Source organism: Meleagris gallopavo, chromosome 3, assembly GCF_000146605.3.
Source record: "Meleagris gallopavo isolate NT-WF06-2002-E0010 breed Aviagen turkey brand Nicholas breeding stock chromosome 3, Turkey_5.1, whole genome shotgun sequence".
NCBI lineage: Eukaryota > Metazoa > Chordata > Aves > Galliformes > Phasianidae > Meleagris > Meleagris gallopavo.
This window is the reverse complement of record NC_015013.2, coordinates 24,558,025-24,574,410: the sequence shown is the minus strand read 5'-3', so window position 1 is coordinate 24,574,410 and position 16,386 is coordinate 24,558,025. Positions and strand designations below refer to the sequence as shown.

General features: G+C 39.1%; 1 protein-coding gene across 1 annotated transcript in view; it reads right to left on the bottom strand.

Moving 5' to 3' along the window:
* Positions 1 to 16,386, bottom strand: part of DAP (death associated protein) — a 42,849-nt gene that overhangs the window by 26,140 nt on the left and 323 nt on the right. Inside the window, exon 2 of the mRNA XM_010708504.1 lies at positions 9,628 to 9,724. Coding sequence (XP_010706806.1) covers positions 9,628 to 9,724 — 97 coding nt within the window. The remainder of the gene's footprint in view (positions 1 to 9,627; positions 9,725 to 16,386) is intronic.

The window sequence follows — 16,386 nt, the reverse complement described above, 5'->3', positions numbered from 1 at the left end:
AAGGCCAAATGTTCAATATTCCCTTTTATTACCTTGTATTTTCACTGGATATTCCAGTCTTGTGTTACAAAAGAGAGAAAATAAAAACATCTCACATCTCCCCTCTACCTGATTTACTGATAACCTCTATGATATCACTTTTATTTCGTAGTATTACAGAACAACTAAGACTGCAAGAAACACGAAAGTGACTGATCTGATGTTCTGTTCCAAGTGCCATCGCCTTGCTGCACCCTGACATAGGTGAAAGAGATGCTTTCAAGTACCTCTTCTCCCACTGGTGAAGAAGCTTTCCCTAACCCCCAGCCTCGCAGCAGATGGACAACAGACTTGCATCCTAAAAAGAATTATCACACCAGGAGTGCAGTAAGGGGGCAAGAGAAGCTCACTACTGAGTAGGAAAAGTCATGAACATCAAGTACCAGACACTGAACCACAGCACCTGTTTTCTACATAAAGATTTTCAGGTTTCTTTGTATACATTGGTATTTATCTATTCCAATAATTTACATTAAGGAAGACAAAGTACATCAAGGATAAACAGAAGCAAATAAAGCTTTTAAATCAAAAACATCCTTTTATTCACAATAATCTACAGACTGACCAGTTTCACTGCAGGATTTATTTGCAAAAACTATGCTTGTTAGACTAGCATGTAACTAAGTTTTTAATCTATTTTTACCAGGTTGTTTTCCTCACTCTTCAGCTGGGAGAAAAAAAGATAAAGATCTGTACAAAATCCCTGTCAGACTCGAGGTATCTTTTTTTGCTCCAGCCACTCTTATGTTTCCTTCCCTTTATATATTTTGAAAACTAAAACATAGTGTTGGATTTTTTTTGCTCTTTCAAGCCAAATTGGATTTGGCAGATCATGAATCATCAACTAACAGTGCAACTCATATCTTAAATAAAAAAAAAATAAAAAAATAAAAACATGTAAATCAAGTCCTTCTCTTTGCTTCAATGACTATTTTCACTCTTATCTGCTACAAAAGCTCAGTCTGTACTTATGCAGACTGTAGCCTGAAGAACACAGAATTACAAAATTTATGCTGCAGATTAAAGGTAATGGAAACAAATCTAAATAAATTATAGGAGATTTAAGGTGCTAACCCAAATATCGCTATGCTGAAACTGATCTCCAGGAAACAATCCTTGGTAATTAAAGCTAAACAAGTCTAAGAAGGAAGAAAAATTCTATCCTGTTTCATGTTGAAGAAAAATCCCAGCGTGTAAACCTTGGAATTTCGTTGTACGCTGCAGCAAGAAAAGCAGCTCCTACATGAATGCATTAGCAGCCCCAGCCCTATACATATACAGTGTTATACATATACTAAGGAATTCCCAGGAAGTCCCAGAGAAACCCAAACCCATCAGAACTGAGATCTGTGTGACTCTTGCTGAAGTATTTTTTTGCTAATTGCAGTTTATTTAACAGGATGCCTCCAACCAAGCTGCAATTACTGAAATGTTACAATAAATCAGGAAGCAGCAAATCTACTGCAGTGAATGCTTTCTAAGCAAGTAATCTGCTGCAATGGAACAGCTCTCCCAACTGCTACAGCAGACTAAATAAACTCTGATAAGTGTTGTCTTTAATTCTTTCTCACGTGTCTCTAGCTTCTACCACCAGGGTCTTGGGAGCAGCTGCATGAAATCCTTTCCAGTTTGTCCCAAAGACAATTAAAAAAGAAAAGATAATTCTAAAGTTTAGTTTCATTCTAAGCTGCTTCAGATCCTAACACAGTTGAGGCTAGAAAAAAAAAACAACAAAAAAACAAAACAAAAAAAAACAAAAACAAGGGAAAGGAAGGTGCTACTTGAAAAAACTAGATCCCCTCTTGGAACACATGGTGTCAATCTCACACACCTCCTACTCATTTTTAGCTCATGGTGGCTTCACTTCAAACATAGGTTTTTGATTCTAAATAAATGAATAGCATCTGGTTCTTTGGCAGCTTTTTCTAATAGAAATTCAGACAGTTAGCTTTAGAAAGGATCTCAGAGTTGCTGAATACTTAAGTAATAACAATTTGGGCTTACTTGGCATAATGAAAATCATTCAATTACACTGTTTGGATTGGGAGACTTTTATGCATTATAACACCTTCAAGCTAGTATAGGGACCTTTATTTCATGCATGCGTTACATTAGGATACCAAGAGAAAAATACAATGCAAAAATAATTGCTGAAGCTATTTATCTTAGATTTTACATTTTGTATGGAATGTTTGCATGGAATGTCATGCTACATGAACTCTGTCACTCAAGATACTACTTCCCTTCACATTCATTTTACTCTCACATATGACTAAGCTTTCTCACTTTCTTCACCACACAGAATACATATGAATACATCACACAGACTCATTCTTTTACAATCTTCTTCTTACACCAGCTTGGCTGACAAATCAACTCAGCAATCCAGTTAATTTCGTAAGACAACATATGTTTCTTTGAGACTGAACAAGGTTCTCACTGAGGCAGATGGTATATCTACTATTCACTTTGAGGGGTGGAATATCAGATCTTTTCTTACATCACAGAATACTTGGAATACAAAAAGAGTTACCCATAAAACAAAATAAGTAGCACTTTGATGGTTTTATCGACTTACTCTTTCAAGCATCGAGAAATACTGGAAGCATCTTCCTATATGAGAATGCATCATCAATAATCTTGTCTGGCTTCTCCTCCTTCCATTCATATACAGATGTTTTCACTTAAACAGAGATATTCACAAACACTTCTCTTGCTTTACAGAACTTCTGCATTTAAAAACCAGTATTACATACCCTATTTTAGATAGTGGCATGGTTTTATGGTTTTTTGTTATTGGTATTTCACATCATAACATCATGCAGTGCACTGGGAGTTAAAGAGTTAATGCTCCAGTTCTGTGGATTGTCGATAGTTCCAGGTATCTGGTTCTCAGAAGAGAAGAACTACATACTACATACCCCAGAGGACTTAGCATGTTCTGTTCCCATCTTCTGTTCAGATGGAAAGATAGAACTGTTTGCACATCATGAGAGGTCCCTCTTTATTGCCTTTCTGCTCATTCTGGCTGGACATCTCACCCTCAGCACTAAAACCTTCGGTTTTTGGACACTCATTTTATTTATTAGATTCAATTCCTGTTACAGTGTGTTACAGTGTGTTACAGTGTGTTACAGTGTGTTACAGTGTGTTACAGTGTGTTACAGTGTGTTACAGTGTGTTACAGTGTGTTACAGTGTGTTACAGTGTGTTACAGTGTGTTATCTTGTATCCTTTTTATCTTTTCTAGTAAATGAGTTTGTTTCTCCTCAGATCGCTGCCACTGTTTTGTTTTTATGCCCATCTTCCTAACCTTTTCCCCCTCTCCCTTTTCCCAGCTCATGGATCCGTGGGCCCCCTCACAGTACCAACCCATAAACAGTTGGCAGGTAGTTACAGCTAAATCTTTAACAATACATGCAGTTGATAAGGTTCAACACAGGTCATAGCGTTATCTTGTTACTTCTCTGCATGACTGGTCATCAGGAAAAGTTATTCTCCTGAAACAGTTGCGTGAAAATTGCTAATACTACTTTTGTTTATGTAATTGAATTATGCATAGCTCAACTTTATTAGGCTTGAGCATCTGTTAATCATAAATGCTCTATGCAAAAGATTAAGGCAGAAGATGAAAAACGAGGTGGGAAAGTGTGTTAAGAAAAATATCACTTCCATAAAGGAGAAGAATGTAACACTTAAGAAGCTGTCCTCCTAACTGTGAATTTAAGTCTAAAATAATAAACACGAAGAGGATCAGATAAAAAAAATAATCTACAAATGACACAATCTTTCAGAAAAATGAAGATATTTTGGAGAGTGGAAACCTATTTCCCTTACTGGGGTAAGATGTTCTGTACTCTTTTTAAGAATATCACAAAAGTATAATCGCACATCTTTACAGTCTTTTTGATAGCAAAACTGCCTTTTAGCCTTTGAAATATTTAACCAAGTAAAGAAAAAGTGTGAGTCACATCAAACTCTAGTATGAAAAGAGAATAACACCAACGTTATCTGCGGTTTGTATTTTTCCCAGAAACTGCAAGCATGTGTTCACAGCCAGGGTGCTTTTTCCATTTCATTTCCCCCAGACATTTCATCCTCTAAGGCCAAGAGTCTCCAAAATTCCATACCCGAGTAATGAGAGTTCAAAAACCGAAGACATGAATAAAAACCCTCAGGAGTCACAAGTACTACATCCACACAGTTAATCAAGTTTCAGTTTTCACATGGTCAACCAAAATAATACTCTCTTTGGATGAAATCTTTGCATCAAAACACCTCAGCTCACAGAGGTAACAGAATAAGGCCCCAAAAAGATCGTGAGGAAAGACAAAAAGCAGTAAAATGTGAATTGTCAAAAAAAGAAAGAAAGATATGGATGTTGATGACTGATACCTGTAGATATTATCAATTTACTCCTGCAAAGCTGCCTATAGTGATACAATAGCCCAAGGGACCTTTTAAGGCAAAGAAGTGGCATCCTCCACAGAAAAGTCTGAGTCAATCCTTGACCTATGCAGAGTTGAGTACTTCCTCTCCAAAAACTAAAGCATTTGATACAGTATCTTATCTATCCCCACCCATTTTATTTTTTTAAACTTTGAATACTCTCTCTACTGTGTCAACGCTCACTTTTCCACCATTTTCACTTAACAGATACAGGAACACAGATGAAGAGGAGCTCTTTCAGATTTGTGTTGGTAGTGAACGACACACGATAAACATTAACACGCTGTTTGTTCTGAATACATATGGAAGTAGAGCTGCCCATTCCTGGGGTTTGGTTTCTAAGTTCAACAGTCTATAAATTGTTTTTTTTGTTTGTTTGTTTGTTTTTTGTTTTTTGTTTTTTGACTCTTTGTTTAGAATTTCCAAGATTTTCTTTCATCAAGCAAGTATTATCTCTAAAACAGACAATATTAGAACAAACTGGACTGAAATATCTTCATCCATGACGTTCATTATCTCCTACAAGCCTTGTGTGCAAAGTGAACTGAATGTCAGATGATGTCATTTTCAGTACTTGGTTATGATATATGGCAGCTACTCTGAAGTCGAAGGGCGAGGACCTCAACTCTACAGTTCCTGCACCAGCTAAATAACCAGAACAGAGTGAAATGCAAGAAATAAAAATAATTTCAAGGGTTTCTATGCTTAGGGTGTTAAGAAACATATACACTTGTGCTAATGGTTTAGATGTATAATCACTTTGTACTTTTTAAATTCTACCATAAGTTCGCATGAAGTGGGCTATTACATAGCAAAAAATTTCAGTGACAAAAGACTCTTCTGTGACAAATGAAAACAGAAATATTGCCTACAGCTTATTTATTGTTAGTTGCAAGAAAGCTAATCGAGGAAAAGGAAAAATAAATTTATTCCTGAATAAAAGTACATAGCCACTGTCCAGACTTCTGAGATTTTCACTGCGCTTCTCAAGGAAAAAAAAGTGTAACTTAACTAAAATATTCAAATTTTACTGCGTTTATATTCAGTAATTAAATCACTGTTATTATCCCGCCCTGTATCAGAAATGAAACAAAAGAGAATAATCTTTAGTCCTGAAAGTCTTGGCAGCTTATTGCTTGTTAAAATAAGAAAATGAACCAGACATTTGCCTTATTTTCTCTTTTAACCATCCAGATACCAATATATCTCGCTATCATTTCTTCTGCTTGAGGTCCTAAGCTGACAACGGAGATCTTGTGCAAAATAGAACATGCATTCTAATAACATTTAGAATTATGAACAGTCTATTTATTCCAAATGACAACGAAGAACCCTGAAAAATGACAAGTTTCTATTCACAACCTTACTTCTAATTGTATGTTTCACCTTCATCATATACCAGAAAACTTTCCAGCAGTAATCAAAATGACTGTTAATCAGAACTGCAACATTAAAAAAATTGACAGATATCTGCAGCAATTACAGCAATAAACTGTTTGATCAGAAGTTTACCCAGACAGTGTACTATCTCCAGCCAAGCTAATCAAAATCCATGTTGTCCTAGAGAACATGAAGGCCAAGGACTTCATCCATGCCTTCAGGTTCACCACTGACATCCAGGCCACAGCGACACTACTGGCTTTGGATTTCACAAGCACAAGATTTTTTTAATTCACCTAAATCCAATTTCTGCCTTCTTCATTAAGCTCTTCTTCACAGAATCAGACCAGCCATTCCTCTTTAAATAAAACTGTAGTAATATCATTACCATTTGAAGCTGAGAACTGTCTTACAGAAAAGGTTTAAAATTAGTACAAAACCATCTTGCCACATATTAAGAGATCACAAAATTCCATGATGAAAAGTCAATCATGAAATAGTAGGCTGTCACAAAATGTTAATGTAGGAAGCAGGACTGAATAAAATATTTTGGAAACTAAATTACAGTAACTGGACTGCAAGGTGTTGAACAACTAAGTAAAAGAAATATCAAACTGGTGAATGTCATTTGGTAGGTAGCTTTGTCGCTGTGCCATTAATTACTTCAATTACCTGTATCAGCTTCATTTACACTAACTCCAGAAATACTAACCTATTGCCTTATCCTTCAAGCACACTACAAAAACAATGTTAGCCTCTTCAAAGCCACAAGTACTTCTACAAACTCGAGCTCAATTTTATTTATTTTTTATTTTTTGTTAAACAACTATTTAGATTCCCATGCCGATGGACGTGCAGGCTTGGAAAGGGCACATTCTCAAAAGCTCCCAGGGAATTCTAGGAAAACTTGAAATCCTCTACCACGACTTAATGCCAGTTCCACTAGTCTATCCTCAACTAAACCTACAATGAGATTAGAAAAACTGCTAGATCACTGCAGCCTCCCTGTGAACGTACACACTGTTATTCTTTGTTTTATTATTTTCTCTTAAATCATTGTGAGCTGGTAACACCTGCTAAGAACTGCTTCAACATGTTTGCTTTTTTGTTGGTTTGTTTTTTTTTTTTTGTACTCTGAATGCAACATGGAGTAGAGATTGCATCATATCAACAATACTGCCTTAAAATGGCTGTCTTAAAATGGCCAAAAATGGCTTAAAAATACCAAAGACTGAAAATTTAACAGTAGAAAGTTAAAAAGATCTGTTTAGTGAAGAGACACTTTTATGTCTCTTGACAAAAACTATACTGATGCCAGAGAAACCACAACAGAACACTAGTGTCATCTTCTACCACAGCTGATAAACCTCTCTCCATTAGCATTAGAAATCTGAACGTTTTGGAAGGTCACCATGGACCACCAGATGCAGAGGCACAGAATTAGGGATTGCATCTTCCAGAAGGAAAGCAGCTATCATGCTGCAAGGCATGTTAATTTAATTCCGACAGCTTTATGTACTATGACCTGAGGAACTTGCTTATCCTGTCTACAGCTAAATAACCACTTGCTCACATCTACAGAATGTACAGCCATCAGCTGCAGATGTATTCCCGCAGGAACCTAAAACAGGCACATTAAACTCTTTACTCTCATACAGAAAGGTCTCCCAGTTCTGCTAGGAAACTTAAAATTTTATAATCCACGCTGGTTTTCACCTAGGTATGCTCCTTATATTTATCCTGCCACTTTCCTTCACAGGAAGACTTAAAAGAAATTCAGACCAATGTTATTTGTATTAAAAAACATGCTCAAGAATAAGTATGCACAAGAGCCTGAACGACAGATAACAGATGGTCTAAAACAAAAGCAAAGCAAAGAGCAGGCTCCAAGTGCATATTTTGACAATAAATTTATCAAGTTGCTAAGGCAATGGATTTCACGAGGTGCAACAGCTAACTAAATTCCAGTTAATAAAGTAGGTACAGAAGCCATCACACTTTCTACTCTCCTTTAAGAGTAAAAATTGATCCTGGATCTGCTTTACAATATTAATGTAATTAACATTAGCATCTTAACTAAGACCAGGAGGTGATCTGCCCTCCCAACCTTCTAGTCATTCTACTGCCCCCACTTTTCTTTCCATTGTGGATTATCTACAGGCACCCAACCCAGACTCTTCATAGACAAAACTAAACTGGAATATGTACTCCAAGGACACAACTAACACACATACCAGCTTTTATTGGTCATTCAGTCTAAAGTACCAAACAAACTAGTCTCCAGAACACACACACACAGTGTGAACATTAAGTCTTCAGCAATGTTTCCACCTACAGATTTGTTCCTTTCATGCCATGATACTTGCTGAAGCAGACATAGCCACAAATACCAACGTAAAACTTAAACTTCTCCCTACCCTATTTGACTCACAGGGGAAAATGACAATCCTGTATAAAGAAAAAAAGCAGGTAACTAAACTATACCAGAGATTTAGATCAGTGAATAGTAATAAAAGCATTCTCATTTGGACCCTATTGAGATTCCCACACTGTGATGTTGGTATGTCAAAGAAATGGAAGAAACAGCAGGTATAACACACAGGATAAATAAAAGCATGTAAACCCAAGCAAAGTTTAAATTACCCACAAAATGCGATCCCTCCCTTTGGACAAAACTCAACTGCAATACAGACTCTGCTCCAACTTACGCTCCATTAAAAAGAAGAACAAGGTGACTAATTTGGTTAGCAAAGAAACAGCAGAAACTTTAGTTTTCCAACCTTTTATTTGAAAACATCAGTTAAAATCATTCTCTCCTTCTTATAAGAGCACTACTTCTTTCCAATGCAAAGTGTGACTCGGAACAGTTTTCCAAAAGTAGTCAGTTTTTATTCAGACACTTTTGCGATGTTTATTTTTTCTTACCATTGTTTTAGATGTTAAATAAACATTACTTAAGTCAGTGTCACTTAAGCAGAAGAATAGTGCTCTCATTTTATTTTTTGCTATGAGCAAATTGTAAGGACAAAGCAATGCAGTTATAGCTAGTACATAAGAGTTCTAGGTAAATACAATGCTGGCTACAAAAAAAAAGAGCAAGCCAAGGAAAGCAGCAAAAAAAATAGGAAGCGTTTGTATGAATGTTCTGAACATACAGCTTAGTTCATTGAACCTCTCCTGCTTTCATTTCTACACAGCAGTTACTTAGCATTTTAAGCAGATTTATCACATAACAGCTGTCTGTCTTGGTATCCTCCACCACGAAAACAGCAGAACGCCCACCTAAAGTGGCTCATGTTAATAACTTAATTCTTACTTGTCTTGACACCATATTGCCAAATGCTTTACAGAGAAAGAAATACAAATTGAACAGCAAAAGGACTCCACTAGCACACAGCAAGACAATCTCATATAGAGACTGACAACCTAAAGCTTGTGTCCAAATGTGCCTAGCTTCTGTTTCTGCACAGCCTGAGATGATGTTCAGAGACTTTTAGGAAAGATGATATCTTACTTAAACTGCTGTGTTTTATTTCCCTCTAACCTTCTCCTACTTGCTCATTTAATAGAGGCTCAGTGTAGAAAAAATGCCAGAATTTCCAATTCTCTTCACAGAGCACATAACTTGCTTGCTTAAAATCAATTTTATAATAGAAAAACTGTACCATTGCTTTGCTATCTACAAGTAAAACAAACTGCTGATAACGTTCAAGGCAATGGAAATTAGCTGCAGCTTATTCACAAAACCAGAACACTCACCTGCTGGTTTCCCAGTCTTGATCATCCTTATCTTTTTCTTCTTTGGTATCAGAACTGTGTGGGTGTTTCTGCACAATCCGCATCCCACCCGCCTTAACTGGAACAGAAATGAGAAAGACAAAACTTCACTTAAACCAGCACAAGTGAATAACAAATGCTTTATTGATGACCTCTCCACACACAGTATATTGCAGAGTAACTTATAACAACCACTGTTTGATAAAGGGGCCCAAACTGTTTAACAGAGGCAAATCTGAGAAGCATTTACTTCAGGACTGCATCTGTCATTCTCATTCACATCATGCCATCTTTGTTCATCCTGAGAAGCAGCATTTCATTTCACCGCCTGCTTCCAACACTGTTTCAGAACATTCAAGTCTGTTTTAACTCTCCCCCCACCTCTGTTAACTTGTAGTACTCAGAAGAAATTGAGGCAACGGCTTGCATAATAGTATCCAGAAGGTCACAAACTTTAAATACTCCCATAAAACAAGACGGGCAGAAGAATCTCATTTGTCACTTTAAGTGAGAAATGCAACTCAAACATTATAGTGGTAATATTTATTAAAAAAAAAAATCATAAACAGTATAGTAAAAAGCAAGTTTTAGGAAGACTCAATTTGTATTAAAAATAGAGCTTTTTACTTTGCAAGACCATCGTTACCACATCTCAAATCCTTGTCATGTTTCAGTTTTAGAAATGACGTAATCACGAAATGCATCCCTTTGAAATACAGATTGAGAAGTGAAAGCAAATCCACTTACATTCACATCTTCACCTACCCATGTGAAATATGAAATAAGAGCTAGATCCAGACTGTAACACTGCAGCAACTAAGGAGAGCAACAGCTGGGTCCTTCTGATGGACTTTCTGTTTTAATACTGTAGGTTTCTCTCTGCTTCAACAATTGCTCTGCATGCTTACAATCAAACATGGGACATCATCACAGAATGGTTTGGACTGAAGGGGACCTTTAAGATCATCTAGTTCCCAACCCCCTGCTACAGGCAGGGACATCTCTCTCTAGACCAGGTTGCTCAAAGCCCCATCCAGCCTGGCCTTGAGTACTTCCAGGAAGGGGGCATCCACAACCTCACTGGGCAACCTGCTCCAGTGACTCACTACCCTCACAGTAAAGAATTTCTTCCTGATATCTAGAATAAATCTATCCTCTTCCAGTTTAAAACCATTTCCCCTCATGCTTTTGATGCATGCCCTTACAAAAGTCCCTCCTCAGCTTTCCTGTAGTTCCCTTCAGGAACTGGAAGGCCCCTACAACGTCCCTCAGGGCCTTCTCTTCTGAAGAGCCCCAGCTCTCTCAGCCTATCTCTGCAGGGGAGGTGCTGGCTCATGCTGAATCTTTCATCGACCAACAGCCTCAATCCTTCTCCTCAGGGCTGCTCTCAAGCCATTCTCTGCCCAACCTGCATCTTTGCTTGGATATAAGAGAATGCATCACAACAAAGTGGAAGAGTTCCATTCCAATCAGTAACCACATCAGAAAACCACTGCAGCAGTCAACAAAAAGAAAATCTACAGACAGGCTGGTTTGTGCTCCTTGTTTACACAAGTGGAAGGTCCATGGGCAGCTTCAGAGATGGCACACTGTGTGAGCACAGTGCCAGGGCACATGCGTGGGTGACTAGAAGGGAGCTGAAGCAGCTTGCTGCTGTGGTTAGGGCAAGCTAGGACTTCTGACAGCCCCTTGCTACCCACCTCACAGAAGTTCAGGCACAGTGGTTCAGTGCGAATCTCTGAAGACTAGGAACAGGGCAAGCTCTTAACTTAGTTCTTCAGAGCAGCAATGAAACATACACTCCTGAGTTTAAGTTTTACAGCCTACACTGAGGAAGGCAGAGAGAGTAACCATCCCCAAGGAAAAATGCACGTTAGGTCCTTGTATTTGTTAAATAGATTTTTAAGTTTCATGTAATATTTGAAAGATATAATTTTGATTTGATAAATGACATTAAAGACAAGCAACCAACAGAAAAAGAACAAAATACCTTTTACAAACCTTATCATGCAATAACAAAATACACAGCATATTCACCAATTTTTGTGTTGTCTCCAGAATAAAACTAAAATATTTTAACATGTGAGACATGTTTCACGTGGGACAGGGAACAACAGAAAGATTAGGTAGCAAATACATGTAGTGTTAAAGATGGAACAGATATAAAAAATCCTCATGATTTTTTTCTAGATGCAAACTCCTTACAAATTCAAGTCTATTCATAAAAATAAACACTGAGTCTTATCAAGCACTGTCTTGCTCTAACATCTTGATTTAACTTAGTTAATCAAAGTCTACAAGCTAGAACAAGAGCAAGACCCACCAGCTAAATTACTGACACCAAGGCATTTCTGGAAGCCTAAAATACTTACTTGCAGCACTCATTTTGCTTTACCTTCATTATTTTTTTTAACAGTAACTTTTAAACCTAGTCTCACTGAATAATTAGACCCTCTTTAACTCCATTTCAAATTCTTTTTTGTAGAGGATGCTATCACCCATCTGCCAGGTCACAAACAGCATTTCTGAACAATGTTCCCACACTGCAGCTTTTCACCATCTAATAGAGAACCAGGTGAAAGGACCCGAGGATTGACCTGGTCTAAAACATCTCTCCTCTTCCATTATATATCATCAGCCTGGCAGCCACTTGTTTTCTTTTAGCTGACAATGGCAAGGATATCCAGCTAACATTCAGATCCTTCTGCAGGTAGTTATAATTTGAATTTCTGAAAACAAAAGTGAAATATTGACCCCAGCCTCCTGTACGTACAGCTGAGCTACATCTATGCCAGCCATGATACAACACAGTAATACCTAAACTAGTTTCAAAAGACTTGAGAAAGAGTATCTTAACACCACAATTCATCTCCCTTTTCTAAAGATTTCAACCCAGCAACACACCAGCGTGGACAGAGAAGAAATGATTATATGCCCCAACTTGAAGGAAAAATACTCCATTTGCGAGGTTCTCTTGGATTAAGAGGATTCATCTATTTCCCACTTGCCTAGACTTTAATACAATGGCTGGTCAAACGCTCTCCACAATGATTTTGTCAGTTAAAAACTATTCTTAAGAGAATATGAGCTCAGATTCTTTCTAGAGCAGAAAAAGGACTTAAATAACTGAGAAACCACCTTCCAGAACATTGCCAGGAATACATGCCCCAAACAGGAAGGTACCAGCAATTGCCCTGGGATCAAGAACAAAACACTTCCTGTACTGAGACGGGTAATTCTGCAAACCTCAGTCTGCAGTGCTGCTGGCACAAGGTCCCTGTGAGGGCAGGGGATGGGAATGGCTGCTGTGGAGCTGATGAGGTACCATCATCTTCCACAGCATGAAATGAAGAGGGGCTCACCTCCCAGCAAACTCTAGGAACGGCAGCAGAAAGGTCCAGTTACTGGATAAGATACAGTTTTTAGTTACTAGTTGGTTTTCTCTAAGCTGCAGACAGGACTGTCTTGTTTATCCTATGAATGAAGCCTGCATTCTTCTTACGGGTACAGCTACTCTGGACACCTCCCAGAAATGCACTAAGCAACCTGCTTCATATTTAAGGTGACCTGGAATCAGTAAGCATTCTTATTTAACCTTCCCTCCCACTGCCACGCTCCTAGACTTCCAAAATAAATCACACCAGGCCAGAAAGCACCAGGCACCTTCAGAAACATTGCAACTGAGTGACCGCTCTGACTACAGCTCATTCAGATGGGCAGTGTGTAGCTTCATGGCCTAGGGCAGCCCTCCCTGGGCACACCTTCTGTTCAGGTGAAATAATCCCATTCGCAGCCTCTAGAAATCAACAGCTTAGCCAAGATCTTCAGCTCCTTCCTGTTCACCTTGAGTGCAGTGCTAAATACTAGTAATTTATTTCTCATGAGTCACATTAGTATAATGGAAGCTGTTACCGTAAGATGTATGAAAACCCAAGACCAAGAGAAACCTTAAACAAGCCCTTTTGCATGCTTAAGGGAACAAATATTAGCATCTGACAAAACAATGGAAGTAAGAGTTATTATATACCTTCATTTCATAGAAATCCTGGCTTAGAGCTATTTGTTCTAATGCAGAACTAAAGCACATCACTATTTTCATGAATCCATTGTAAAGCTTCATAAATAAACTATTACCACAATCACCTTGCTTTACTCATCCAGAGTAGTTACTGGAAGAAATGAACAGCTAAAAGCATAATTACACAGCTCTTTTCAGCTGCTGCAAGCTATACAAACCTACACAGCATTGTATTACAGACACATTGATCTTACTGACAGATATATATGAGGGCCTCAACTTAAGCTTTATTAAGTTTCAGAAAGGAGTTCAAAGCCACTTCGTGTACCCTGCTACCAACCTGAAGTCTTAAGGTTTCTATTTCATTACCCTTTCTTTTTTCAAGTGTTTTTCTTGTCTTTTTTTGTTTTACCTATGGGAAAAGATCAATGCAGAGAGGAAGCTAGCAGACTGCATGCAGTCAGCGAGGGCTCACAGTGCACATGAAATATAATCAGTTTGTCAATTCAGCTTCAATTTCATGATCCAAATCTTTCCTAACTTTTATGCATGTGATTCATACTCAATGGTATTGATTACAGATACAACCATAAGCAGCAAATCCACAGCTTTCAAGCTGTTAGTCAATGAAGTTCTCCTATTTACAGCTTTGCTTGGCTAAGAACTAGCCTATTGGCTAAGAATTAGCCTATTTGAACTGACTACAGGTTATTCTTTCATTTTTATTTTTTATTTTTGAAGAATTCCTGACTTATTAAAACCTCTGTGCAAACAGCCATATGGCATTACATTACATTATTACATTATTCAAGGATCTAAACCAGCTTGGGATAGAGGATTAAAACCTAGCTTCAGCCTCCATAGTAAATATAAACTGCCATTAGTCAGCATGTTCACCGTGGATTTTCAAAGCATTCAAAGGACAACGCATCAGAAGCACTCTCCTCTGACAATCAGTTCAGAACCATCCTCTTCCTGAGATGACTCAAAGATTCTGTAAAACATCCGTTTCCCTCATCTCACAGACAGACTTGGCAATCCCCTTCTAAAGCTGAATTGGTGCACACTCACAGGACACCCTCAGGGTTGCTAAAGATCTTAAACAGTAAACAGCTGAGCAAGTTCTTCAGCTCATATGTGGATGCACATTTTACAAATGGACTGAAACACTGACAGCAAGGAAAACCTGCTGTATTCCAATTACAGTTTTGCACTGTGAATGATTCACTTTTAAACTGGCCTATGGAGATTTTTAAATAACAAACCATTGATTGAGAACACAGGCTTTGAAACAAAACCATCAAATATAAGCAACAATATAAAAAAATATAACTACAAGGCAGTTAGCTGGAAATGTCTACCAGTCTTCCTTCCTCCCCTTTCTGCTGAGGGGTTAGGTGGTCTTCTTGTTGCACCAATCTAACATCTCAGTATTTCCTTTATCCTGAAGCAAACATTCATTTACATCATCTCAAGGAGACCGAATTTCAACAGCAATGGCTTCTGTTGCCTGAATGAGCTACCAGGAGATCTAACTAGCCACGGAGGTGTTCAAGGCCAAGTTGGATGGGACCCTGGGCAGCCTGATCTGGTGGATGTAAACTGTGCTCCCGGCAGGGGGATGGGCAGGATGAGCTTTAAGGTTCCTTCCAACCCACACCTTTCTATCGTTCTGTGAACTCTGATGAATTTCAGCATTTTTGACTGAAATATCTGAAAAACTATTCCACTAGGAAATGCTGGAAGTCGTAAGAAAAGCCTGTGGAGCAATGACTGAAATTCCCATTTTAAGAATATTGTAATCAAGATGAAGAAAAACGAGCAGAGTGTGAAAGAACAACACTACGAGCAATGGGCCCCCGCTGCACGCAGGAGCTCCCGTGTCCATGGTTGTTGACGGATCTATGCAACACCAAAGCCATGACTCAGCTCAGCCTGTGCCCCACCACTGCTCTGCTCTGAGCAAGCAGCACTGGGTGGAAACTGCCAGAACAGCCTCAGCCAGCGAGTGTCTTGTTCTGCCTCCTTCCCTACTCATCTCTAGAACTAAAGCTCATCACTGCATGGCTTCAATCACCTTAACCTAATGCAGCACCAGAACCACTGTGCACACACACAAAAAAAGGATGTAAGGAGCAAACTGAGCTCCTGGTTTGTGTTTCCACTTGGCATGCAGGGCCTTGCAGATGGCAGGGCGTGCTGTTATCAACTCAGGCTGTTTGTTCCCCCTCCTGTTCAGGCAGGGCACCTCTGTCAGCCCCGGGGCTGCTCCCAGACCTTCTTCACCTTTCAAGGACAACACACGCTCACGGATGAGCACCCAGGTCAGAACCTGAAAGTGTCAAAAGCAGCAGCGACCAGGCCTGAAAGCATGTGCAAGCAGAGAGCTTTTTGGGAAAGAACGAGGAGGAAGGCACAGGGGAACAGCAGCCTCTGCCGCTGAGCAAGGAAAGCTGCCAGAAAGCCAGCGAACGGCTCAGGGAGGGATGGCAAGCTGCTGACTGAGACCCGGACAGGGCACACACACGCTTCCACGTCCTAGGCCACAGCAGGGGACGGAGGCCGGCGAGCTGGCGACCTTCTCAACAGGCAAACACGGAGCGCAAACAGGTTCAGCCTTGAACCTCCTGCCTGCGGACTTCGCTACGCGGCTACGTGGCGCCGGAGCCCTTCGCGGCGCGCCGAGCAGCCGTCTCCCTCCCACCCAACGCCGCGGAGAGCCC